The sequence below is a fragment of the Manacus vitellinus genome, unplaced genomic scaffold (genome assembly GCF_001715985.3).
Source record: "Manacus vitellinus isolate BGI_N305 unplaced genomic scaffold, ASM171598v3 scaffold_29_pilon, whole genome shotgun sequence".
NCBI classification, from domain to species: Eukaryota; Metazoa; Chordata; class Aves; order Passeriformes; family Pipridae; genus Manacus; species Manacus vitellinus.
Genome location: NW_021940207.1, coordinates 8,852,406 through 8,877,441, shown reverse-complemented (window position 1 = coordinate 8,877,441; position 25,036 = coordinate 8,852,406). Strand labels below are relative to the sequence as shown.

General features: G+C 37.3%; 1 protein-coding gene across 2 annotated transcripts; it reads left to right on the top strand.

The window, feature by feature from the left end:
* Positions 1-1,189: 1,189 nt before the first annotated feature.
* ATP1B3 (ATPase Na+/K+ transporting subunit beta 3) lies at positions 1,190-16,988 on the top strand. Of its 2 annotated transcripts, XR_003915899.1 has the most exons (7): positions 1,190-1,318; positions 5,756-5,863; positions 7,371-7,558; positions 8,287-8,337; positions 8,693-8,721; positions 12,781-12,867; positions 14,666-16,988. XR_003915899.1 is itself a non-coding variant. In XM_018074919.1 (6 exons), exons 1-6 carry the CDS (start codon positions 1,252-1,254, stop codon positions 14,834-14,836), a joined length of 672 nt encoding a protein of 223 aa, XP_017930408.1. In that variant the 5' UTR covers positions 1,190-1,251; the 3' UTR covers positions 14,837-16,988. The 2 variants fall into 2 exon arrangements, 1 of the variants encoding a protein (XP_017930408.1); XM_018074919.1 differs by lacking the exon at positions 8,693-8,721.
* Positions 16,989-25,036: the final 8,048 nt, after the last annotated feature.

Below are 25,036 nucleotides of genomic sequence, written 5' to 3'. Positions count from 1 at the left end.
GGTACTTGCATCTTTAGCAGTCATGGGTTACTGTGGTTTATATTTGCACTGAATATTCCAGTGCAAAATGCAATCATAGTTTCTGGGACAGGAGCCAAGGATTAGGCTTCCTTCTGTCATCTTCCAATGGACAGTACATATCACTGTGATACAGTCATGTTTGCTTTTGCTCTGTCCTTTTCTATGGAAGGCTGAAAAATACTGCATTTAATCAAGTGTCAGTGGTAGGATGTTGTGTAATGGTTTTATGTGCTTTTCTTTACCTGGGTTATATCTCTGGCTTCTGATAGCACCCTTATATAGCTAGACTATTCTATAAAAATTGAATTTCTGTCATCATTTGGTTATGGTTTTGAGTTAGAAAGGTTTTGAAGATGGCTCTCTCTTCAAGCATCTGATTTCCTCAGTACTTTTTGACAATGTCTGTGCGTGTCCTTAAGTCTCAGGTGCTCAGTCTTAAAACAGAATCATGTACTCTTTTAGGCTGGGATTGTACACCAGAGTAATGAAACAAGTTGAAGCTGGTAACATCTGTGTAACTGGTGAATTCCAGTGAGGTTGCTGGGTCTCTGAGGTAGATTGGTAAAGCAGGTGGATGTGTTAGGCAAAGACTTGATAAATCTGAATAGAAGGCTTGGTTTTGTTTTCAAAAATCTGCAGCAGAAAGCATTTTCACCTTGAGGAGTCTGTTGTAACAGGATCCATGTGTGAATGAATGCTCTGTGTGGAGTTCCCTCATGTATCAACTATGTTTTTGAAGCACCAATTGCTTCCTGCCTGGTTTAGATCCAGTTTAATAATTATATCTCTTCACTCAGTTTTCATCTTCCCGGCCACCCTTTCCTTTCCAGATACAAAACTATAATTCCCTTAAGCAAGTGAAACTTAATTTTTTTTCCTAATGCATTGCTTAGTCATCTTTGCCAGCTTTCCTTTGTAGCCCAAAGAGCAGTTTTTAATGCCGCTCTCTTAAAAATATAAATGCTAAAATGCCCTGTAATTTTTAAGAATCAGAAAGTATTAAAGAAAACCTCTTTGTATGCATTGTTGTGCACTGTGCATTATATATGTATGCTGGAGGCGTATTTACAGCTACAGACATTGTATTGCTTATTTCCTGGTTTTATTTTCAAAATAGATAATGGAATTAGATGAAACAAAAATAGTAATTTTAGTTTTTTCTTTACAGGGTTGATCTTACTGTTCTATCTGGTGTTCTATGGCTTCCTAGCAGCACTCTTCACATTCACAATGTGGGTTATGCTTCAGACACTGAGCAGTGATATACCAAAATACCGTGACCGGATTTCTAGTCCAGGTAACACTGTATTTATTTTTTCATAAACCTCTGTCTGATTTAACAGCTAAGTTTCATTTGAGAGCTTGTTGGAAGTGTGAACGACTTATGGGAAACTGTGATTATTCCTCAGTTACTTGCAGGTGCAAAGGTAAAACCTGATGTGAGGCAAGTGATATATGCTTATAGCATAAATTCAGTCAGTAGCTTTTTGTGTGTATGTGCTAACTTTTGCTGTGTTTTCCTCTAAGTTCTTTTCAGTTGAATTTTTCCTGTATCTAGAACACAATTTTACCTGCAAATCCAGAGAACATGCTGTTGAAGAAGTGGGATTATAATTTAATCAAATTGTTTTAAAGGTACCATAAACCAGTTCTTTTGGCTCAGATGGACAGCCACCTTGATTAGTGTTTGGTACTTTGAAGAAGGTACAGGAAGGCTGTGCTGTGGGTGTGATCTGTGTAAGGACTGTGGGCTGGAGGCCTTTCTGGAGTTTTTAGTACAGAATTAGGTAGTTTTCAATTGACATGGAATGTCTGTGGATTTCAGGGCTCGTTGGCCTGTTCTGTAGGGATCCACTAAAGAGAGAGGGTCCTGTTGTGTGATGAAGCCAAGTCCATGTAACATGTAGCTGCCACTAAAGGTGGTGTCTTGCTTCCTGGAGCTGATGCTCCTTTTGTTTATGTGCCCATCTGGTCCCACTGCTGGCTGGTTCAGAGAGCTGTATGTGACAGACAAAAACCCTACACAAGTAAGAACGACTAATAGGGTGGTTGTCTTTTTTTTTTTTTCCCTTCCACCTTTTTTTAACTTTTTTTTTTAAATTGTTTAAAATGTATCACAAAATTCTGACATAGGCTCTGTTTTGGTATATCTCCATATTGGAAAAATATTAAGAATTTTCACTCTGAAAGATTTAAAAATGGACTCTGTGTACTTTAACTACACCAAAGAGATTAGTGTGTTCTAGGTACTGTTTCTGGAGAATGTGTAAGTATTTGATTTGTATATGCAACTTAAATGGTCTGGCCACTTGAACATTCGATATCTCAGTTTTTCTAATAACTTGTCGTAGGGATCAAATTTATGTTTAAAACACAAAACTAAATGGTGCAATATTAATATTTTGGTGGAAGTGAGACAACTTTATTTTTAAAAATACTCTCCCCTTTCTCTAAACTCAGAACTCTTAAAATTGACCAACATCTTGTAGCTGCATCCACACTTAAGATGATACAGTAATCTTTGTGTGAGCAAGTTGCAGTTGGACAATGTGATAAACTTCTCTGGATTCTGAACAGAATTTGTGTGGTGTAGTATTCTGGCCTTCTCTAACAAGTGTTGTCTTGTAAGGGATTTTGAGGATTTGTGTTGTGTTTCAAGCTAAGAATGGGCTAGATGCTGCAAAGAATAATTTAAAAAAAGAAAAAAAAATGAGGAAAAAAAGAAGGTGGCTTATTTGACCATTTCTCCCCATTTCCATTGTGGAAGTCAGAACCTTGGTAGTGGATGGAACTGTGAGGAGCTGTGAGTTAATGCTGGACTTGAGTGACATTTCTCTCTTGCAATTCAGGGTATTTTCCTTGACTTTGAAATAAGTCATAGGGGATGTTTGTTTAAAAAGTTATGTATGCCACAATTAGTTTTTAATTTAAGAATTCCTGTAACATTTCTGAATTAAATCTTTTTATTAACCATGTCTTTAGTAACTCATACATAAAAGTTAATAAAGTTGCTTGTCTCTGTTTCAGTGTTCCTCTTTAACTCTGTCATTTTTCACTTGCAGTGAAACATGTAATGTTCCGGGCTGTAAGACTTTAAATTATAAAAACAAATTCTACATACAAAACCTGGATGGCGTAGGTCAATGGTTTTACTCTTGTTAAACATATTTGGAAATCTCACAATTGATTTATTTTATAATTTTTATTTTACTTGCTTTGTACACTGGGATATAAATCAAATCCAGATGATTTTTTTAAAATCCCTCTTGGAATTGTAATATAATGTAAAATCTCTCTTACAGTCTTAGATGTGATCCTGTGCTGAGGCTGTTAATTCTGATCCTTTAGAAGAGCCCAAATCCTGCATCTCTCTCAGTCTATGCATCAGTCCTTCATATAGCTTTTTCTGTAGAATTTACACCATAGTCTTTAGGCAGACTGTGATGCACTGAAATTCAAGTAGTCCTTTCCTCCTAGGGTGTTTCTGAAGTTCCACTGAAGCAATAAATCTCTCCAAATGATTGTTTCATTCACTGATGACTAGTTGAATTATTTTGTCATTACTCCCTTTGAAAAACACATAGATAATAATAATAATCTCTTATCCCTCAAAAGCCTTTGGTGTGTAAAACCCCTTCAGTGATTTTTCAGCCCCACTAATAATTGTCTTGTATTTTGTTGAATCCCAGATCAGTGTAAAGGCCAGAAAACGTAATGGTACAAAGTAATCTGCAGTTAAAATAGTATTTGTAGGTTTACATGGACTGTCAGTCATTGAAGCATTTAGTTGTGGCTTCCATGGAAATAATTTAACTGCTGCTATTGCAGAAAAGAGGATCTGTGATTTATTGGGAATCTTAAAAAAGACCTAGAGTAAAAAAGCATTAAATTATATCTGGATTTTTTTTAGAATCTGAGAGATGTTCGTGATAAATGTTTAGTATATATCTTTATTATTTCCCAGTTGAAAGTATTTGTAAGTGAATCCTGCCTTCATTTGAGAAGCTTGGTCATTTCTGTAGGTGAAGCCTTAGACCTGCACTTTTGGTATGCTTTCAAAAACCTTACTGTGATTGATTAACTGCAGTATAACATGTTAAGAATCCAACATTAAGACATATTTTCCATCTTTATCTTCCCACTGCGCTCTTATCATCTTAAATGTTTAGTTTATATTCAGAAGGCCTGATTTATTTAATTTTTTTTTGGGAGATGAATTTTGTTTTCTACCTTAAATTCTATTCATTTGGGAATCTAGTTTTAATTGGTTTTGCCAGATAATAGGAAACTACATGGCATCCTAAGCTGATACAATTGGTTGCTTTAATTGCAACTTCTTTATGCCAAATTTGACTTTGATCAAACCATTTTAATATTCTAACTTAGGAAAAAGTTAATCTGATAAAATATAGGTTGGTATTTTGGGGGTTTTTGTTTGTGGTTTTTTGGTTTGTTTGGGTTTTTTTTTGGTGGGACTACAGTGTCAGTTCTCAGCTATACTTGAAGAGACAGATGCATGGACACTCACTTGTTAATCACAGCTGCTGGGTTTTTATCTGTGCTAATTATTTATATTAAATAAAAATTACCCTAAGGTGCTGTGAATAAAGCAATCAGTCACACACCCTTTTTTGAAGAGGTTTTGAACTCTTCTGCAGTGTCTGGTGGTGTGGTGCTATTTCATCTGCTGCTGAAGCTGTGGTGAATAATAGAAGCATTGGCTGTCTCTGTTAGTGACAAACTCCTGATGGCACAGGCTGGGTATTAGCAAGGAGTGTGTCTTTTGCTTTCACCTGCTACAGAAAAATCCCTAAGATTTAACACTGCACCTTTCTTGAGCCATGTGCTGGGAGGAAGGACAGTTCATTCAGCTCTGTCAAGGGCCCACACTCCACGTGTGCCTTTTTCATCACTCCAGCCCTTGGCAATCCATGTCCGTGTTTGTGCTGCCAGCCCTGGCTGCCTGGCTGGGGGGTTCCTGCTCCGGTACCCAGAGCCAGCAGCCAAGTGGAGCCATAGTCCCACTGGGAATGCTGGTGCTGCTGGGCCTGGAGGCAGCTCCAGAGCATTCCTGGGGCCTGGCTGAGCCATCCACCTCTCCAGGGACACGGCCCGGGGCTTCATGAAGTGTCTTGTGTTCTCGTGAAACAGATGGTGCCTAAACTTTCTGTTTGAGGACATGGAGGAGAAGAACAGAAACCACCTTGGCTTGTCTGTTTTGGTTGGGGTAACTTTCAAGCCATCTTTACGCACAATCAAGATTTTTAAAATGCTTTTTTGTGTGAGTTTCTATGAAAAAAATACAATCATAGCTTCACTCTATACTGCCTGAAACTTTGAACCATTGCTTGAACTGAAGGCTTTCTGGGTGTGGTTTTGGGTATTTTTTCGATTATTTAAGTTTAATTTGCTGAGTATGGAAAATAGGAAGTGAATTGGTAAAAATCTTTGATTAAAGCTGATTAAGCTGCTAATTTCGCTTTTCCTAATCACTTGGGTTTGCTTTGTGAATTGCAGCTATGCACTGGGTTGGATTTAAATATTAATTAATGTAATGTTGATTTTGATAAGTGGCTTCAAACACAAACTACCTTCCAGTACTGTGGAATGTAGGGGTAACGCTGATGTTTCTTTACAGATGGACATTTTCCGATTTATGGGTATATTGAATAGGTTGGAGTGGTGTAGGAAAGAGAAGTCGTTTAGTTCCTAACTTTTACTTTTTCTTTTTAAGGACTTATGATCTCACCAAAGCCAGACACCGCACTGGAATTTTACTTTAACAAGAGTGACAGCCAGTCATATTTGGAATATGTTACTACACTTAAAAGTTTCCTTGAATGTAAGTTACTTCAAACTCCACAAGTAATTCAGGAATCTTTGTCTTGAGAACATTACTTTCATTTTTTGCCTGTAGTTACTAGTTGCTAATGGAGACTTGTGCAAGTCCAGGATTACTACAGATATGTGTGTTATTAAAGTATATACTTTGCAGAAGAAGGTAAGTATTGATGCCTATATTGGACAGGGAGCCCTGGGCAAGAGGAATAATGGAGTACATAATGGAGAGTTTTGTCTCCTAGTCCAGTGTTTTGGTGTCATGGTTATTTAAATACTGTAAGTAGAAATTACATATGCCAAGAGAATATAATGTAAAATAACATACATCATGTATTTGGAGACAAAGTTTGTCAAGACTTACCTAATTAATCTAAATCATTTCATAACTGAGAATCCCGTAGCCTTAAGACCTTAAGTGTCTATTTGAAAAAATAAGGCACACAAAGATTAAATTAATTGCAATTTGTTACTTTTCACCCCGATACATAGTATTTATGGGCAGTGATATTAAAATACTGAATTTAGAACATGGAGAAAAGGTAACACAGGCAAGACTGAAGGATGGCAAAATCATTAGTTTGTCATGTGTTATTCTATGTATGTGCCTGCATGTACACTTATTCTAATAATACAGAAATCAATTAAAATATTAGTAAGTTTAACCCCTTAAAAGTTGTAAATCAGAATTGAGAAGGTGCTGTGTGCATGAGTTGCTTTGTTAGCTACACAAGCTATTCTTGAATCTCTCCATATTCATAGTTTTGGTGCCTATTAAAAGCTTCTATGAGTAGGATTTTCTTTCAGAGCTCAGCCAAGGCTCCTGGGAGGAATGCTGCATGTCATGATTACCTGCCTCCTGCAGTTTTGTGGGTCTTGCATGGAGGATGAACTTTCCCTTTCTCCATTTTACTTTGTTAATGAGGTGGGGTGGAGGGTAAGGGAGGGGAAAACCCCACAAAAAATCCTTAATGTGAATAGATTAGCATTTGTGGCAGTGTGATCTGTGTACTTGCAAAACACAAAGAAACAATTTGGGATCTTATACTACCTGATGTAAATGTAGAGGCCATTTAATATTACTTACTGAAGTATTTGAAGTTTTCCTGTGCGTTTGTAAAAGAAACGTGTGCAAACAGAAAACTGGTTCAGTTTCCAGGTAAAAAATTGACTGTTTATATTTTAATACGTTATTAGTTTAGAACATGTAATAAGTTTATGTACAGGAATTTATGAAGTTGTGACTATTGTTACAATTTGAAAAGCAAGACAGTATTACTTCTTTTGTAATACTCTTTTTATTCTTTCATTCAAGTGCAGTGCCACTTCCTGATAAGACTTCAAAAAAGTGTTTAAGATGGATGTAAGAGACAGTGCTCTGAAAATAGTTCTTTGAGAGAACTCTTTGACAAGTAACACTTGTCAAATTATATACTTATATAGGCATCAGCAGGCTTTGGCTGCTTATTTGTTTTCTACCAATTGACTTATAAGCTATTTCTGTTTCATAGCATACAATGAGTCAAAGCAGTCCCAAAACATAGATTGTACACCAGGGAAGATTTTTGAGCAAAATGATGTTGCTGTTAAAAAGGCCTGTCGATTCAACCTCTCTGATCTGGGGCAGTGCTCTGGAAAGGAAGATACGAATTTTGGGTATTCCAAAGGAACTCCCTGTGTGATTGTGAAAATGAACAGAGTAAGTGCCTGCTTCTTTTTAATTCTTAGTATAAGTTCTCCCAAGTACTGCTGTATGAAAAATGTGTGAAATATGTGTTCAGTTTGCTACTTGAGATATCTGCATTTCTAGAATAGTGTAATTTACTGAAAGGTCTGGCAATTCATGTTTTCAGAGAGTAGAGTGAAGTGAGCTTTTTGAGCTTTCTAATACTTAGAAGTATTGGCTTTGACTACTTGCATCAAAATATCTGAATCCCCTGTTTTAAGAAGTAATTTGCTTTTTGCTTTTGCTTACTGTTCTGTAAAATGGATTCTAGGCCACTCTGCAAGTAAAGTATGTTTTACTTCATATGTGTGGTGCAGAAATCTAGCTAGGATGTAATGCATTCTGTAACTCCTAAACTATGAAAGGTGATGAAAACTGCACTAAGTATTTGACTTTTCAGTGATGTTGCACATTACTTGAATTGCTAATTGGTTGAACCATTAATGCTACATGCTGAATATAAAATAACAGTCTTTTCTATGGCTACTGTAACTATTTGAGTTAATTTGAGTAAACTGTTTAACTTAACAATACTTTAAATCTTTGTCCTAATTTAAAATTGTGTTCAGGTAAAAATGACACTGAATAGATTTACTCCCTGTATGAACGCTGTCATTTAATGAGGTGAAAAGTCAAATTCAGTCTGTAAAATTGGAAAGAGGGAGAAAGATCTGTAAATATTGTAACCTTCTCTCCTCTAGATAATTGGATTAAAGCCCGAAGGAGAACCACGTATACAGTGTACACCTAAGGTCAGTCCTGAATGTAAGAAATAAGTGTGTAGTTAATTTTCCTTATGAGTAGGATGAATAGTGAAGTAATTTATTTCACTCTTTCCTTCTTGTTAGAGACTTTGTATTTTTGTTTGTTTTTCATCTTGCTGTATGTCTAATTTAGTTTTAGTGTCTTTAATTTCTTCAGTGTACTTATAAAAATATTTTTCAGTTGTTGTTCATTCATCTTTAGATGTGTTTTAGCTACCTGTTTTTTGCTGTAGAGTGGTGGAAAATACATACATGTTATTTGTGGTCTTATTTATTTATTGTGAGTTATATTTTGTTTTCTCATTTCATAACCTATATTTTTATTTTTTCTCCATGCTGCAAGTGCACCTTAGACAGTTTTGTAAATGATGGGTAAGACACTGTGTGTGGAAACTAATGTTACTGCTCAAGTAGAAATTGCCTTCAAATCAAGTATAAACTACTCACAATAACAGCTAATTATGCATATTTGTTATGTACCAATGGATTTCTACAGAATGTTTTATGGTAATTATAATAATTACTGACTGCTGGGGGAGCAGTGAAAGCCTTGGTAAGTTTGTAGCTTGAGTGAAGGGCGCAGTCCTGGCTTTTAGCTGGAGGTGACTGGTAAAAATGTGGGCTGGGAAATGTCATCAGTTAACGAGACAAATACTTGTAAGGTTTCTGCTTTCTTCCTGGGTACCTGGGGGAGGCATAGATTTTAATACTTGATTTTTGTGGAGTCTTTGAAAGTTTTGATCTCTCCATGACAGTCCATTGCAAGCAAAGGTGATTCCTTTTCTTATTTGAAACTGATTTCTTTGCTTCCATTCTCAAAAAAGACGTTTTTCTCTTGAAGGAATTACTTGGTTTTTAAAATAAAGCAATTAAGCTTGTTCTAATAGTCTCTTTCTTCTTTGACTTGTCTAGTTTATAATTTTTTCATAATGTGATAACCCAAACTGGACAGAGGTTGTCCTCTAGCTGAGCTATGGTTAATGGCACAGTTTCTCCCTTTGTAATCACATTGGAAATAATAAAAGTGTCTCAAGGTGAATTTGCTGTTTGTAATACACTTAGTCTTTATTTTAATTGTTCTAATATTTAGATCTTTCTTTCGGTTATTTCCCAGTCTGTATTTGTAGATGTCAGTTCTTGAAGTTGAATTTCATATTACTATTTTTGGTCCTTGCTCTGTAATTTTTTATCATCATTTTAAAGGGATCGAGTTCTCTGAAGTGTTTTGCACTACTTACAGCCTGTGCCCATCAGTGAGTTAACTTAGTTTTGCATCTCACAAGTCCTTATTGAAAATACTGAATGAGATCCATCTTCATTTCCACCTGAAATGCCTTGTGGTGTGTTGAGAGCTAATGTTCAATAGATTTATAAAACATTGATGATAATCCTATTTTATGATGATTCTATTTCTTCATCTTTTTTGTATGGATGCTCTATGAGACAGTGGTAGAAGCTGTAGTAAGCAAATTACAGACGATCCTTTTTCTATCCTCTTGGCTGGTTTCAGTAGGAAAGGAATAAGTTTGATAACAACTTGGTTGATAATGATGGGCTTTTTTACTATTATGTTTACCCTTTGAGATACTTTGAAATAAATAATATGTATTTTTTTTCTATAAGTACAAATTACTTAGCGAATTTATTTAATAAAGATAGAATATAGTTAGAAGTTCCCTGATGATGAGCTAAGCAGGGTCGTCCTAGAGCACAGGATTGGGTCCAGACAGTTCTTGAATATCTCCAGTGAGGGAGACTCCAGCACCTCTCTGGGCAACCTGTTCCAGTGCTCAGTCACTGCACAGTAACAAAGTTCTTCCTCATGGTCAGGTGGAACTTGCTGTGCATCACTGTTATGTGTACTGAGAGCAGTTTGGGCAAGTGTCTGCCTGGACTGAACACCATCTGACTTTTAAATGGAACTTTAGTTTTTACAAGTCTCTCACATACAAAATGAGGTTAATAGCTTCTCTCTGCACATCCTGCCAGTCTTTGTCACCTGAAATATCATTTAAATTTTTCAGTGTGAAATCCATGTTCTTCAGGCATTCTCCTGTGAGGCAATTCTTCTTTCTTCTCCCTGTACTTTTTCTATGGGATTTTTTTTAAATGGAAAAACTAAAAAGGTAGATCTGTGATTTCAAAGTCAGCACACTTACAGTTGGAGATGCTTCTGCCTCTGCCCTTTTAGTAGTGTCCATCATCACAGTATTTTCTGTAGGTTCTGTTTGCAGTGTCAGACACTAATTACAGCTGGTTCTTCCCTCTGCACCCTGGAGGAACTGATCTGCTGTAGTCTTGCTGATCTCCACGAAGAGAAACAAACCAACACAAGATGGTGTTTCCAAGTTTGAAGATCAGCGTTTTAGGTCTTTTGTTTGAGGCTGGAGATGTGCAGTTTCATGTGCACTGGAACATTTTTTTGCAGTATTCTTTCAAGTTAAAACTTACCTCTATTGAAGACTGGTAGATTTGATGGGAGTTTTTTTTTTTTAACTAAAGAAAAAAAGCCTTAATTCCAAAATACATTAATTTCTTCTGTTTAGTGACCATCTTGACTTTGTACTAGGTATCACTTTCTAGTGTACAAGAACGAAGAATGGTTGTATGAACGACACTACGTGCCTTGCTCCTGTCAGCATAGTCAGGATCTGAGTTAACCTGCTTTTTGTGACAGAAATCTTTGTTGGTTTACAGTTTCCACTAATGCATACTGCTCTTTATCTTGTGCAGTGATACCATTTCTTCTTCTCAAGTTATTAAGACCATTCCTGCCCAAGTTCTTTCCTTGGGTCTTTGAATATTATTTTAATATCTGGAAAATTATTTTTTCTAAGACACAGTTTTAATAAAGACCAAGTTAGTGAGGTAAAAGTCCATCTGTCCAGCTACATTTTCTGATTTTAGATTTGCTGACTGTCAGCAACTCTTCGTGGAAACTAAAGGGTAAGCAGATAAAGTGACACTCCCTAGTGGACTGATTCTTGGAGTTCTTCACCAAAGCAGCTTGTTTAGGTGTTTTTTGGTTTGTTTTTATTTAATTGTGTAGGGATATTAATTAGAATTATTAAAATCCCAAACCCCACAGCAGTTGCATGAGACAGGCAGCTGCATGTCCCAGAACCCCTCTGCTATTGCACTGGTAGCCTAATGCCTATATAGTTCTGACTGCATGCATGCCTTGTGTTTAGCTGCTCCAGAAAGCACTATTTATCTTTCCTGTGTTATTCTGATTTTTTAACCGTTATTTCAAAAATATATTTGAAAAATTAGTATTTTCAGCTGCATGAGCTTCAAATAAAGTATAATGGTGAAAAGCAACACATTTCTACTTAGAGATTATATTTGCTAGCTTAAGGTTCAAAATACTTAATAAACATATATTGAAGAATTGCAATAATTTAGACTGCAAAGGAACGGGAATGGGGCCATATCCTAAAAAACATATTGTATGTTCTTTTAAGGAGGTCAGAAGAAGGTAATCTTAAACTGTGGTTTGTTCTTTACTATTTTTTGATCTTACTGGAGTTGTCTTCTGAACTTTGTAGAGTACCTGTTCAAAATCACAGCTGTTGTATGTGGTAGTATAGAAAAAGCCATGACAGTTGCTGATACACTTTGAACTTGTGTATTACACTGAACAAGCAGTGATGGTCTGAAGATACATTTAGTATTGGGGGGATCGTTTTAATGGCATTTCCCTTGATTATGCAATATATTTATCTTATTACAGAAAGTCATGTTAGATGTGGGCATTTCCTAGTGATTTGACATCCTGCCAGGATACACAATCCTGAAGAATACTGTGTGTAGGGAGAGGTGTCTTTGTCTGGACTGCTCAGTCACATCCACATATTTGGTATATCTCACAGATTCCTTAGTCAGAAATTAGGCAGCAACTTTGTAGGTAGCTACTTCTTATTCCCAAATTTGGGATTGTAGGGGACAGTTGAGTGAGAAGGCATGCATGTGTATATGTTGTTCCTCTGAGGTGGTGATGACACACAGAAGTCTAGTAACATCACCATTTTAAACTTGGATTTCTTTTTAGGTGACCTATATTTGAAGGAAACATCCAGGCTTGCTTGTGGATACTTGGGATTTTAGTTATATAGGGGTGATTTTTGGTTGTTAAATTATTCATTACAATGAATGTCCTCTTCCCCCTTTGCCATTTCTTTGACTCATAAGAAAAGCATGATTGCTAATTTAAATAGTACTGTTAATCCTTACTGTAGCAGATGTGTGCAGCATGTAACTATTTGCCAAAAATAAGTGTATTTTAAAAGTTATTCTATAAGTTTGTAGGTCAGTTGCCTTTTTTTTTTTTAGGTATCTTGTGCTTTATCATTGGGTTATAATTCTAATTTTGTGTTCAATTCTATGCAAGCAGATGTTAACTTTTGCTTTTTTTGCTGTCTCCAATTACAGGATGAAGGCATGGTTGCTATAAATTATTTTCCTCCTCATGGCCTGATAGACTTGATGTACTTTCCATACTATGGGAAAAGCTTGCATGTAAGTCTGCCTTAATGATGGTCTTCATGTGGTGAATGTTTTGGTTCTGTTTGCATTTACAGTTAGCAAGATCAGATTGATTCTGAAGTTTGAACTTTGTAATGAGGTACTCATAAGGAATATTTGATATGCAGAAATTGCACAGTGGTTGATGAGATTAGAGATGCTTTCTCAAACCTGAGGAAATAATCTGGGCATTGTCCTAATGAAGAAGTGGCTGTAAAGCATCAGTACTGAGAGCATCTGCTCTTTTTTAGTCACTTGTGGTCCAGGATGGTTATTTGTCTTTTGCTGCTCAGTACAATGAGCCAGACTCACTGACCTTAGAGAATGTTCCCTTTTTTAGATGATTTGATATAGTTAATGAGGATGCTGACCCTCTTCCCTCCTCCCCCAAATTTTTCTTGAGTAAAAGTACATCTGTTTTCAGAACATCATAAAAAGTTGTGTACTTATTCAAAACATCTTGGTGGTTACAAGACTTCTCTCCCTGAGGAAACATGGGAATTTCAGTTCTGATTTTTAGAAAATTCAGTACCTCAAGTGTGGTGTCACCCTTACAGCTGGAGAGTTTTCAGGGTACCTTGCCTTGCTGCATTTCCCCCTCCCAGTCTGAAGTTCATTGGAGCACAGGAAAATTTCTGATGTAGTAAAACCACTATCCAGTGAAAGCAGTTACTTCAATCTACTTCTAGTACTTCATATTAAAGATTTTAGCACATCCCCTTCCATGACATCACTTTTTGCAAAGGAGACTGAGTATTCTGTAGTGTTTCCTCTGGTAGACAAGATGCCTAAAACCAACAGAAATGTATTAAGGAGTCCTTTAAATTAATGAGGGGGAAAAAATCTTAACACAAGATTTTGCTCAATTAAAATTTGAGGCTTATGTTTGTATAATACTGCAGTGTTTTATTTAGTCCATTACTTATGGATTCTTACCAGGAAAATAAATAATTTTGCTTAATCAGCAGTCAGCAGTATTGACCTAAAAATATTAATAAATTATGGAAATACTTTATGAACATTGGATGAAAAGCTGCCTTAACAATGTATAATAAATAAGCTCTTATTTAATTCATAAGCACTTTACAAGAGTAATGGAATTGGATGTGAGGTATAATATTGTGTTGACAAAAAAAAAAATTGGTTCTGCTCTCATTTTTAAATTTTAATTTTTATTATAAGGGAGCAAAGTCAGCAGTTGTAATTGTTCCACCAAATATGACTGACCAGGAAGGATACTGTCAAGATGTTCAAGGAAAGGTCTCTGTGTAAAGCTATCAGAGTATACCTTTTAGAATGGTTTCTTGCTGAACAAACAACAATGGCATAGGGTAGGAGGGAAGCTGGTTCATTGGCATTTGTTGAATCACACTTAAAACCTTGCTAGAAAAGTTAGGTTCTATAGCAATTACACCCACCCATCCCCAAAGCAAACCCAAAACAAGCAGAAGAGACAACAGAATGGATAGGAAGGAAGATACTAATTTCTGAGCTTGTTTCAAGTGGAGGTTTCTAGAAAAATTGGACCTAATATAATAGAAAAGGGTAAAGACATATGCTTCTTGAAGATAGTATGAATTAAATTATCTTTAATAGATTAGTTAAGAAGTAGTATGAAGAATGTTTACCTGACTGACTTGGAAAAAAAAGTGTCTTACCTGAGTCAGGTTGGGCTTTGAAAAGTTGGGTTCTTAATTAGTTTTTTTCCGAACTGTTCTGAAAGATTAGATGTTAATTTAATGCTAACTTACTCTGGTCTCTCAAATATTTTCCCCATCTTTCTGTTTACTAGGCTCACTATTTACAGCCTCTAGTGGCTGTTCAACTAGCAATTCACCCCAACAGTACCAAAGAAGAAATAGCAATTGAGTGCAAGATCCTGGGCTCACCTAATTTAAAAAATGAAGATGACCGTGACAAGTTTCTGGGACGAATTACCTTCAAAGTTCAGATGTCTGAATAGCTGGAGTAAATGTTCTCCACAAAGTAAATGTTGTGTTGTCTGTTTTGTATCAGCTGGACATGCCATTCTTAGGATATGAGACCACCTTGGAGAATGTTAAGGTGGTTTATGGCGTTCAGGGTAGCATAATAATATGCTTCCAAATTGTATGTTTAAAATCCCTTAAAATAAATGCCTATCCTGCTTTTGCCTGCCCCATTGGAACAGTGTACAGACTATAGTTATGTCATAGGGACCTGTAAATAGCTGTTTTCAAACACATAATAATGGTGACCTTTGTCCTGTTCTAAAACGTGGTTTTATCCCCCAAGTGAGTGTCTCAAGCTTAATGTGCTGTGCTCTGTAAATATTGTATTGATTTAACACTGGTTTAACTGTCATATCTCAATGCTGACACAGTTAGAGGGATAAATAATAAATGGTACCTGATTGACATAGTGAGTTCTTTGTAAGAGTAAACACCTCCAACGTAAATCGTGTGGATGGGAGTGGGTGGGTGGAAGGATGGCTGAGTGGAGATGCCTTAAATTGTAGACTGGGTGGCGTGGGAGAATTGAAATGAGTTTTAAGAGTTGGTATGAATTTCTGAAAGTAAGTGCTCAACTAGTACTTCCTTGTGCTTGTCACTGTGCAAGTATTGTGTACATGTAATACTTGGTATAGAGTTTGGTGTTCTAGCTGAGGAATTGAATCTTTCTTTGTGTTGTTAATTGCTTGTAATATGTGGAGCACAAATAAAATCTATACAATATTTTAAAACTTTTTAGTTCAGAAATATTGATAGCAAACAGTTTAAATTGTTTAGGGTCATGGTAACAGTTGTACAACAGAGCTGCTTGAAAAAAGTGGCTTCACTATTGTGGGAATAGGCTTTCATTTTCCAATTAAAAAGTTTTCTGAAGAACCTCTGTTTATGAAAAAAAAAAGGAAAAAGAAAGGATTGTCTTGATTAAACATTCCTGTTTAATTTATATATCTGTTTCGTTGCATCATTTTAACATCTCATGTCTTCATCTGCTCTTTCATCTTGGACTTTGTGTGTATTTCATCATCATCCATTTAGAAAATTGGTATCATCAGCTGCTTCATAGAAATATCCTGTTGAGCTGCAGTGGATTACCTGCAGTGTAACTCCAAAGGCAGTTGCTAAAATGCCTACAAACAGACTGGTTTATTTGTGCCTGATGCTCACATTAAACCAGGCTGACCCATTCCATTGGGCTGTAACTTGGGCAGCTGTGCTGACATGTGATTTATGCTACTCTTCCCCAGGGTTTTGTTTGGTTTGGTCTTGGGGGGTGTGTTTTTTTGAGCACATGGTCCACATTCTGATGTCTTCTTAATATTAAAGACCACAGCGAATCCGCATTTGTGTAAATACCTGTACGTTCTGCTAGTTAGGCCTAAATTTGTTACTTAATAGGCTTTTGTACCTAATTGTTACAGTGGTTTTTAATATTTTATTTAAACAAATTAAATGAAGGATTTCTAAAATTAAAGATCCAATCTTATTGCCCTGCTTTAAAAAAGTTTGAGTCCAGTCTAAGCCACATTAGTGAAAAACTTTTAACAGCTGTGCAAGTTTACACTGGTGCACAGTTGGAGGAAGCTGCTCTTAATGGGACTTGAACAGTGTCTTAAACCTCATTAAAAATAGATTTATACTGATCTGATACCATTCAGCATGCTTTTTTGTTGTCTACAAAAGAAAGTTGTTGTTCCTACAATATGCAATGGATATTTTTGTAATAATGGCATGCATTAATACTGAATGAGATGTTCTTTTAAAATATTCCATTACTAATGTTTTAAATGATGCACTTTTAGAGCTGGGATACCTGGCTTCTTGAAGATATGACTAATTGCTTCTCTGTGTATTAATACTGCCTGAAAGTATTTTAATAGTTGTGAGGGAACTTAAATGTAGATGTTGCATCTGACAATGAAAAGGATTCACTTCATGTAAAAACTTTTCACATTTGTGTTCACTTAGGAATGGTAAGAACTTCTGGAAAAACACTCAGTTTTCAAATGAGTTTGTTTTTTGCAACAATTTCTCTTTTGACTTATCTATATAGACAAAGCATGAAATGGCAACTCTTCACCAGCACTTTTCAGACAGGTAAAACTCAATAAACTCCTGTTCTCCCTAGATTCTGTACAAGTGTTTGTTGTTTTGGTTTTTTTTTAAATTTAAACACATAAGGATTATCAGTTGGGGGAGGGGGGAGAAATAAATTTTTGAAAGGGTACAGCTATCAAAATTAGCATGTAAAACCTAAGTAGGTAATGAGTGAGTCTAGTCTTTTAAACTATTTAATTAAACTGAACTGGTTCTCATATTTATTTGTGGGTTTCAAGTAAGTAAATGATGCAGCAGTTACCTAATAGTAAACAGGTGTATAGACTGTTAGGATAGAATACAATTCCTGATTTCCTTCATGTGAATTTTACAGTAAATTAGACTTCATTATAAATTTTGATTAAAGATATAAATTTACTACTTTGTTATCAGAAACCTGAAATGTTTAACTTTTATACTGTTAAATACTTACTTATTTGGTAACTTTTAGTGTCTTTTAATTTTAAACATTGTGAAATTGCCTGTTGTTGCAGGTTCTGTTTTTCATACCACCTTGACAACCCCCTGGTGTCCAAGTCAGTTGAGGTACCTTCTCCCTGCCATCCCTCCCGTGAGCACCCCCCGGGGTTAGAGGGGAAGCTGGAGACAAGATTGTTGAGACACCAAGTCAGCTGCAGGCTCTACTTACATCCATCATGCAGTAGATAAGATGATCCCTTGAGGACAAATGACATTCAGCCCTGACTTGCAGTTACTTCCAGCTGGGGATGATGCTGCTTCTAGGACACTAGTAATGAAAAGCCTTTCCTTTTGTACTGAAATGTCTGCTCTAGTAGTTCCTCAGCAGCAGAGAGAGAAAACTCGAATGCAAAGGAAGAGTTGCAGACTAAAGGAGTTGTGAATCAGTATAGAAACAAAAACAGGAGTGGGGAGGGGGGTACTGGGTTTTGTGGTTTTAATACTCTGCCTCTGTAATAGGAGATTTAAAAATGAAAAATATATTTCTCTGTCCAAGCCCTGCTGGCTGATTCCCTACAATTTTTTAAATGCAGTGTTCTCAGGAACCTGGCACTGAACCAGAATTTGCCCTATTTCAGGATTTTTTCTACCTCTTTGTGAAGCTTATTCTTCATAACTTTTGGAGGGTATGAGTCAAATAGAACTTGAAGCTGAACAGGAACTTTGCATACTTAAGCACTCAGAGTGTACTCTTGGGTCTTCTTACAAAATGAGATGGGTCTCCTGTGATGAAGAAAAAAGATTTAATCGTATAATTTAAGGTTTACTGGAAAAATAGTAGATGCTAAAAGTATGTGGGCAGCTCTGAGTATGGATTTCAAAACCTCAGAATACTTGAAGCTTCAATTTTTAACTTTATGCAATTATTCAGAGCTTTGTCTTCCCTGCTAGTGAAACAAGCATCATCTTGCTGGTTGGGCACTTGGTTAAAACACATCAGCATTCACACTAAGTCTATTGTCAAATTACTGAAGCTTTTTAATGAATTTTTTTTAATGTTTCTAGTCAGTATACCTGAAAACTAGTGCTTTTATAGAAAAAAATCATTCTGTTAATATCATCTATCATGAAAAATCTTTAATTTAGATAGATTTATTTTTTTTCACTGTGTTAATGAAATATTCAAGGCATAGATGTGTTCAGAAACAACTGTTCAGTTTTGCCTGTAGGTCAGATCTAGCTCTGCCTGGTGAGAGGAGAAGAAGCTTCACCTACAATGAGCAGAACTGGTCTCCCTTTGCTACAAGCTGTTGCAAACTTGGAAAGGACCTGAGGTGATTTTGTGTTCTACCCATGTACACTGGCAGAATATAATTATTTCATTTAGTTCAGCCCACCCTCCACATCAATACTGACTTGTTTTTCTGGTTTGATATTTACTTCTTTAGGCAACAATAAAGAACACGTGGGGTTTTCTTCCAGCTTCCTTTTGAAGAATATCCCTTCTGTGTTGGAAGCTTTACTTGAACTAATTGCCCTTTGGTTAAAACATGTAAGCTGTCATCGTCTTGTTAGAAGAGCATTTTAATACTGAAGATCAGAGTGAGTTCCTCTGTAGGATCCTTCCTACAGTTTTTCTTCCTGTCTAAATGGGAGGGAAGAAAATTGGAGAAAAGCTAAGCTGATTAAACTTAGGATGACTTAAGTCTGTTAAATTTGTCACTGATTCTTGATGTAAAATCAGTGTAACATGAGGGTTATCAGAAGCTTGCATGTCACTGTGTAGTTTGTTTGGATCAGATAGCTCTAATAATTCACTACTAAAAAGTAAGATTTTTTTTTTTGTCTCGTTAGATGTCAGGCAAGCACCTAAGGAAAGCCAATAAAGAAAATTTCCAAGTTTTGTTCACTAACCTGTACTTAAATCTTATGTGCTGCAGCTCTGAACTGTGAGTATTGCATGGAGCTGTGGAAGCAGTGCCTCAGTTTGATTTTGCATTACCTGAAGGAAGTTTAATCTGGATTTGGTAACAATTCCTTAAAAGAACTGATGGATATCGATGTATTTGAAACAATAAGTCCATATTTAATTTTACAAAGTACACTTAGCTGTGTGTATTATGTGTTAGAGAGGACTGTCATCTTCCGAATCTGCTTCACATTGTACGGAATAAAAACGTGTCCTTCCAGCACCCAAATGTTATGTGACTTGTGAGCATATTACTGCTATTTCTGTTTTTCTGGCACAAGAGAGCCCCTACAGTGATAACTCCTCCAGGGTTTATTGTCCCTAACAAGCTCTCTCTTAAACCTGCTGTGGCTGCAGATTCAAACTTCATAAACTGCCACTTCACTCTTAATTAGAAAAGGAACAGATGCACTTACTTAACACTATAAATATTTTAATGGCTTTTGCTTAGTACTAAGTTGTCCAAACGTTTCAAATGTTCTTGTGAATGAGAAAAATCATAATGTAACAGTGCTTGGGCGAGTTTTAGTGTAAGGAGTTGTTTTTGCTTAATGCCTGACTTTTTTTTTTTCCTTTTACCTTTTAACTTTTGGGAGAGCTTAGCATATAATTAGCACAGCATCTGTAATCCTGTAAGTTCCTTTCTACATTTGTGTTGAGAATTTGCTTAGTTTAAACATTACTTATAAGTGGTGGTAAATTTCAGACCAGTTGATTTAAATGTTAGTTTAAAAAAAATCCACAGATAAGATTACAAGTCTTAATGTGCTCTTAAGGAAAACTGCACGAGTTTCTTTGCCTTCTTTTCAGGTAGCAGGTACAGTAACAGCTTGGTCTTGTCCTTTTGTTCCCCTACTGAATCTCTGGGCAAACTGCTCAAAAATTCACGGAACTGTTCACTTAAAGCCAGCTATAACCACAGGTGTAAAGTTTCTGAGACTTTTCCCTTGGTCCCCCACCCACCCTCAGCATTCCAAGTGACTGAAGCCCAGCACAGTGAGCCAATAAAGCACAGAGAAGTTCAGCTGCTAAAGAAAGTGAAATGGGATTCTTGATCTGAGTCTGATTCTTGACTTTGTAAGAAAACAAGAGAAAAAAAATCCGCCTCTGAAAAACCAAAGCTGGACTCAGATAAATATCTCCAGGTAGTTGGAAGTCTTAGTTACTTCACTTGATGTCTTGTATCTGTCTTTCCAGTGGCTGATCCATGGATACCCACTGCCTGCCGAGAGCAAGGGCTGTCTCCTGAGGCAGCGGTTCAGCGTGAGCTGGAGGAGTTGCCTTGCAGGCTCACTGTGGTGCAGTGTCATCTCCAGGCTGACAACCCTTGTGTGCTATGGAAGAGAAAGGAGGTTGTGTGGCAGGAGGATGTAAGTTTCGAAAGAGGGGAAATGTTCCTATAGGTAGGTCTGTCAGTCTGGATTGATAGCTCCATATGGCTGTGGATTGAGGAGACTTTTTTCCCAAAGGTAACACAATAGCTGTTAAGGAGGATATACCATGGAGTGGTTAGGAATTGGGGGGTGTCAGGCACAGGACAGGGAAGGTTTGTAGTGCTTCAGTGAATTGTATAGTAACTTCCTTGTTGGGTATATACAATTCAGTGAATTGTATAGTAACTTCCTTGTTTTTAAGTTGATGGGCTTAGAAGAGTTTGCACTGTGGTTCAAGGTGATGCATTAACCTACATGTGAAGCCTGAAACACCTTTTAATTTTATTGGTTATCTTAAAGGACACAAAAGCAGAACTCAGTGAATAGCAACCTTCATTACATAAAACCCCTTCAATTTGACAGAGAAGTAGTGACCCCAAACTAAGAGTGTACCCAAATGCTTGTAGTTTTGAGAGTTTACCTCACCTAAAGCCAAGGCATTGCAGGGAAGCAGTAAAAGAAGGATCATTTGGGCACTGTAGTAATAAGGTACAAATTATACCGAAATGGCAGGGCAAGAGTGATAAGTATGTATTAAAGAAACAAGGTAAAGCAGCTGTTGGTGAATAATACTGGATATCATTTGGACTTCACTGTTTTGTCTGCATGGGAGAAGTCATGAAGGCATGTATTATGTTTGCTTCAGCCATGCTTGAGCCTTTCTTTAATAACAGAACCTGGGGAGGGCAAAAGGAAACAACAAAACAAAGCAGCCTTTCCAGCATTGGTCTGAAGATCTGCAGTGCTCTTGAACTTTAACATAGTTTGCAGTGACAAGTGTCTGCAGGCCCACTCAAGTAACTGGTCAGACACCTTAATCGGATTACAAATTTGAAATTTCCACACAGTGGAATGTGTCCAGAGTCCTGCTTCTTACGTGGGAGAAGGAAGGGATACTAATTGCAATTCTTTCTTACTACTTCTCTTCAAAGCTTAGTTCTGATTAGTAGTAGAAATAATTCTATTTGCTGTCTTTCCTTTACTAGTGTTTAGGTCCCCAGCTGTTCACACTTGGTAGTGTAATTAATAAGAGTATCAAAGATCCTCTTTGATAAGACCTTAGTTCTCAAAGACATTTCATTTATTGCTGGAGTGTGGGAGGATATGTAGAAGAAGACAACTTCCTTCTGCAACATCTGGCTGGGGGAGCAAAAGAAAAGATTTCTGTATTGCTAAAGCCTGTTGTGTTTGATCACCCATCACACACAAACCCTCCCTGAGGTGTTCTTCAGGAAACTGCAGCCTAGACAGGCTGAGAAAGAGCACACAGGTCAGTGCATGTGTAACATTTACTGATTCTTGAACCTTTGACCTTTTTTAAATAATGTGAACTGTCTCTAGCTAAAAGTAATAGGTATGATGATTGATCTGGATGCTCCTAATGGTTTGAAGAATACCTTGAAAATTAATGTCTGTCATCTGTATTTTTTTGGATCCATGTGCTTGTCTAAAGACTTGCTTCCTGCTGCAGTGTAACACTGTCAAGCAAAAAGCTGCTGCAGTGGATCTCGTGTTTCCAAGTGCTCCAATGTGTTAAAGTAGGTCAGAAGTTGCATAAGATGCCATTACTGGAAACTGCTGTAGGCTGACTTGCATATAACAGCTCAGCAGTGCAACTGGCAAATGCACTCTGACAAACAGAAATGCAGCCACGGCTTAAAACATGACAAGAGAGCTCTCTGAAATCTCCCTAGGACATGACTGGCTGTGGAATTGCGAGATGTCTTTGCCCCTTCAGTTCATGTCCCTGCTATCTGCTGAGCCAGAGCTGCCTGCCTGGCTTGTCAGGGGTTTCACATTGTTCTTGTCTGCAGGGAGCTCAGGCACAGACTCCAAGCTCCTTTGCGAGAGATGCACTCTGTGTTTCCCCGCTTACCGAGCTCCTCTGGAGAGCAAACAGGCACGGTACTCTGAAAGTCGTGTAGAGTTAATCTGTAATAGCTCTTCCTCTGACTGAATGGTTGCTGGTGATTAGTAATGGCCAGTGGGCGTTTGTGGGGGTAAGTGCACAAGTCTCTGCAGTTTCTGCAGGCAGGAGCGGCCACTGCTGTTCAGTTTAACACCAACGTGCCCGGGGAGCGCCGAGCAGGACACAGTACTGGCATTTTCCCTCTTTGGTGGGACTGTTTCATAACTTCAGCACATTCCCAGGTATTCAATTCATGCAGTATTTTACCCTCTTTACAGTGTTACAAAACCGTGTAAATGGGAAGGAAAATTAATTCTGGAAGTACTTAGCATCACCTTCTGTGTGCCTGCTTGTTCTGCTGGATGTGCCTCCTGTGCCCATGGAGCCAGACTCGCTTGGTTAGGAATGTCTGTTGGCCCACTCTGTTCTGTGCCCTTGTACTTCACTACATTTTCAGGTTTTTTATCTTTTAGGAGTCTGAACACTGGTAAGGGCAGTCTCTTGTATTCTTTTTTTTCTTGCTACTGGTATTTTCATATCAGCTTTTTCTAACGCAAGTTTAACTAGCTGAATAGAAAAGAAAACTCCCACTTGGGAAGGGATTATTTCATTCGTAATCAGAGTGGAGTACATCTTAGCTGCAATTATCTTTTTAAATTATTATTATATTTTTTAGTTATCTTTTAGTGCAGTGTATTTTTTTAACTTATGAACAGTTTATTAGTCAGAAAACGTGCTGCTTGGTGGATGTATTTTTCCAAAAGTTTGAAATAGGGGTACTTGTTAATTAATTAATGTCTGGCAAGAATTCTTTGAACTGTGCAGTTATTTCTGAAAAATCTTCAGCAGCCAGGGCTGCTTTATTTCCTGGAATTGTTGCATATCCAGTGGTATATATACCCATCTGTCATCGTGCCAATCACCCATTTCCTATAGATAAGTAGATGGCTCAGTACCAGCCATGTCAGGAACACACAGTTGGACAGTTAGATGGGCTGGAAGGGTCTTCAGTTAATGTACAAACCTCATCAGGTCTTGGCCAGTGCAAAAGCTTCTGCTCCTCATTTTGCTGCTCAAAGGCCAACAAATACTGGTCTGATAAGTGCTCTGATATAGTTGACTCAGTCATTTGGCAATGGACCCCAGACAGAACAACTATCACGTTCAATCTTAATTTAATAGTCTTAATATATTGCCTGCTGACAGAAAACGGTAGGTAGGAGCTTGGCAGAACATGAAATAAGTTTGTAAGCCTGGATAGAATGTTTAGAACTTGGCTTTAGTCATGCTAATGAGATGATGAGAAAATATCAAAGGTGAGAAGACTTGAAAGTAATAACAATAAAAATCCTGGGCTTTCCCCGGGCTTACATCAGCCTGGCCAGTCTGACTGCAAACAGCCAGCAGCTGCATTAATTTACATCTCACACAAATGTACCTTATTAGCAATAGGTATAGCAGCTGCTTCTACAATTTGGTTAATTTAGTAGTAATAGTACTTAATGACTTTGTTATGGTAATGTGGAAATGTTATCTTCGTGTTAAGATGATGATAATTTTTTAAGAAAAGTGTTTTGCATCTTTTTCTGTCTTGAAGGTTTTGTCTGTGGATTCTCTAGAGCTGTTTGTATTTTTTTCTCTCCAAGAACAGTTAAGGATTTTCACCTTCAGAGATTTGCTTTTCCCCAATTAATACCATATAGATTTCACACACTTCATATTAATGTTTTCTTCCAGTCATGATTACTCTGTATTAGTGATCATATGTTCAGAATTTTGAAGTAACAATCTTTTGGTAAGAGGTCACTTTTTTAAGGCATTGGCTCCGTCAGTCTAGTCAGAGAGTCCATAAAAAGACTAATAGTTGGACAAGTCCCCAGCACTGCTGTGGAGGGCTTTAAAAGAAGAGTTGGTCGAAGCATCTATGAGAAACTGTTGGTTACTGGCCACTTTTTTTCTTAATTATTTTTAAATAAAAATAGGCTCTCAATTTTAAAAGCTGGACAGTGATGACCTACAGCATGCTTCAGGCTCTGGAATTTCCTATAAAAGTCCTAAATTCAGATGGAGGGTTTGCAATGTGCCTTGTGAGAGTGGGTCATGGCAGCCAGGCCCAGCTCCCGAGGGTGTCTGTGCCTCTGTGTGCAGGAGGGAGCAGGAGGGGATCCTCGGGAGAGGAGGGTTCATCTGAGCCCATCCGAGCCCCCTGAGCCACCTCCAGCCCAGCTGGGGCTCTGGAACTGGGGTCTCTTGCTGCAGCACCACGGACTGGTGCTCAGAGGTTCCCTTGCGTGAAGGGGTGTTTCCCGTCAAGCTCTAATTCCAAACTCCTCAAAAATCAGGAGTG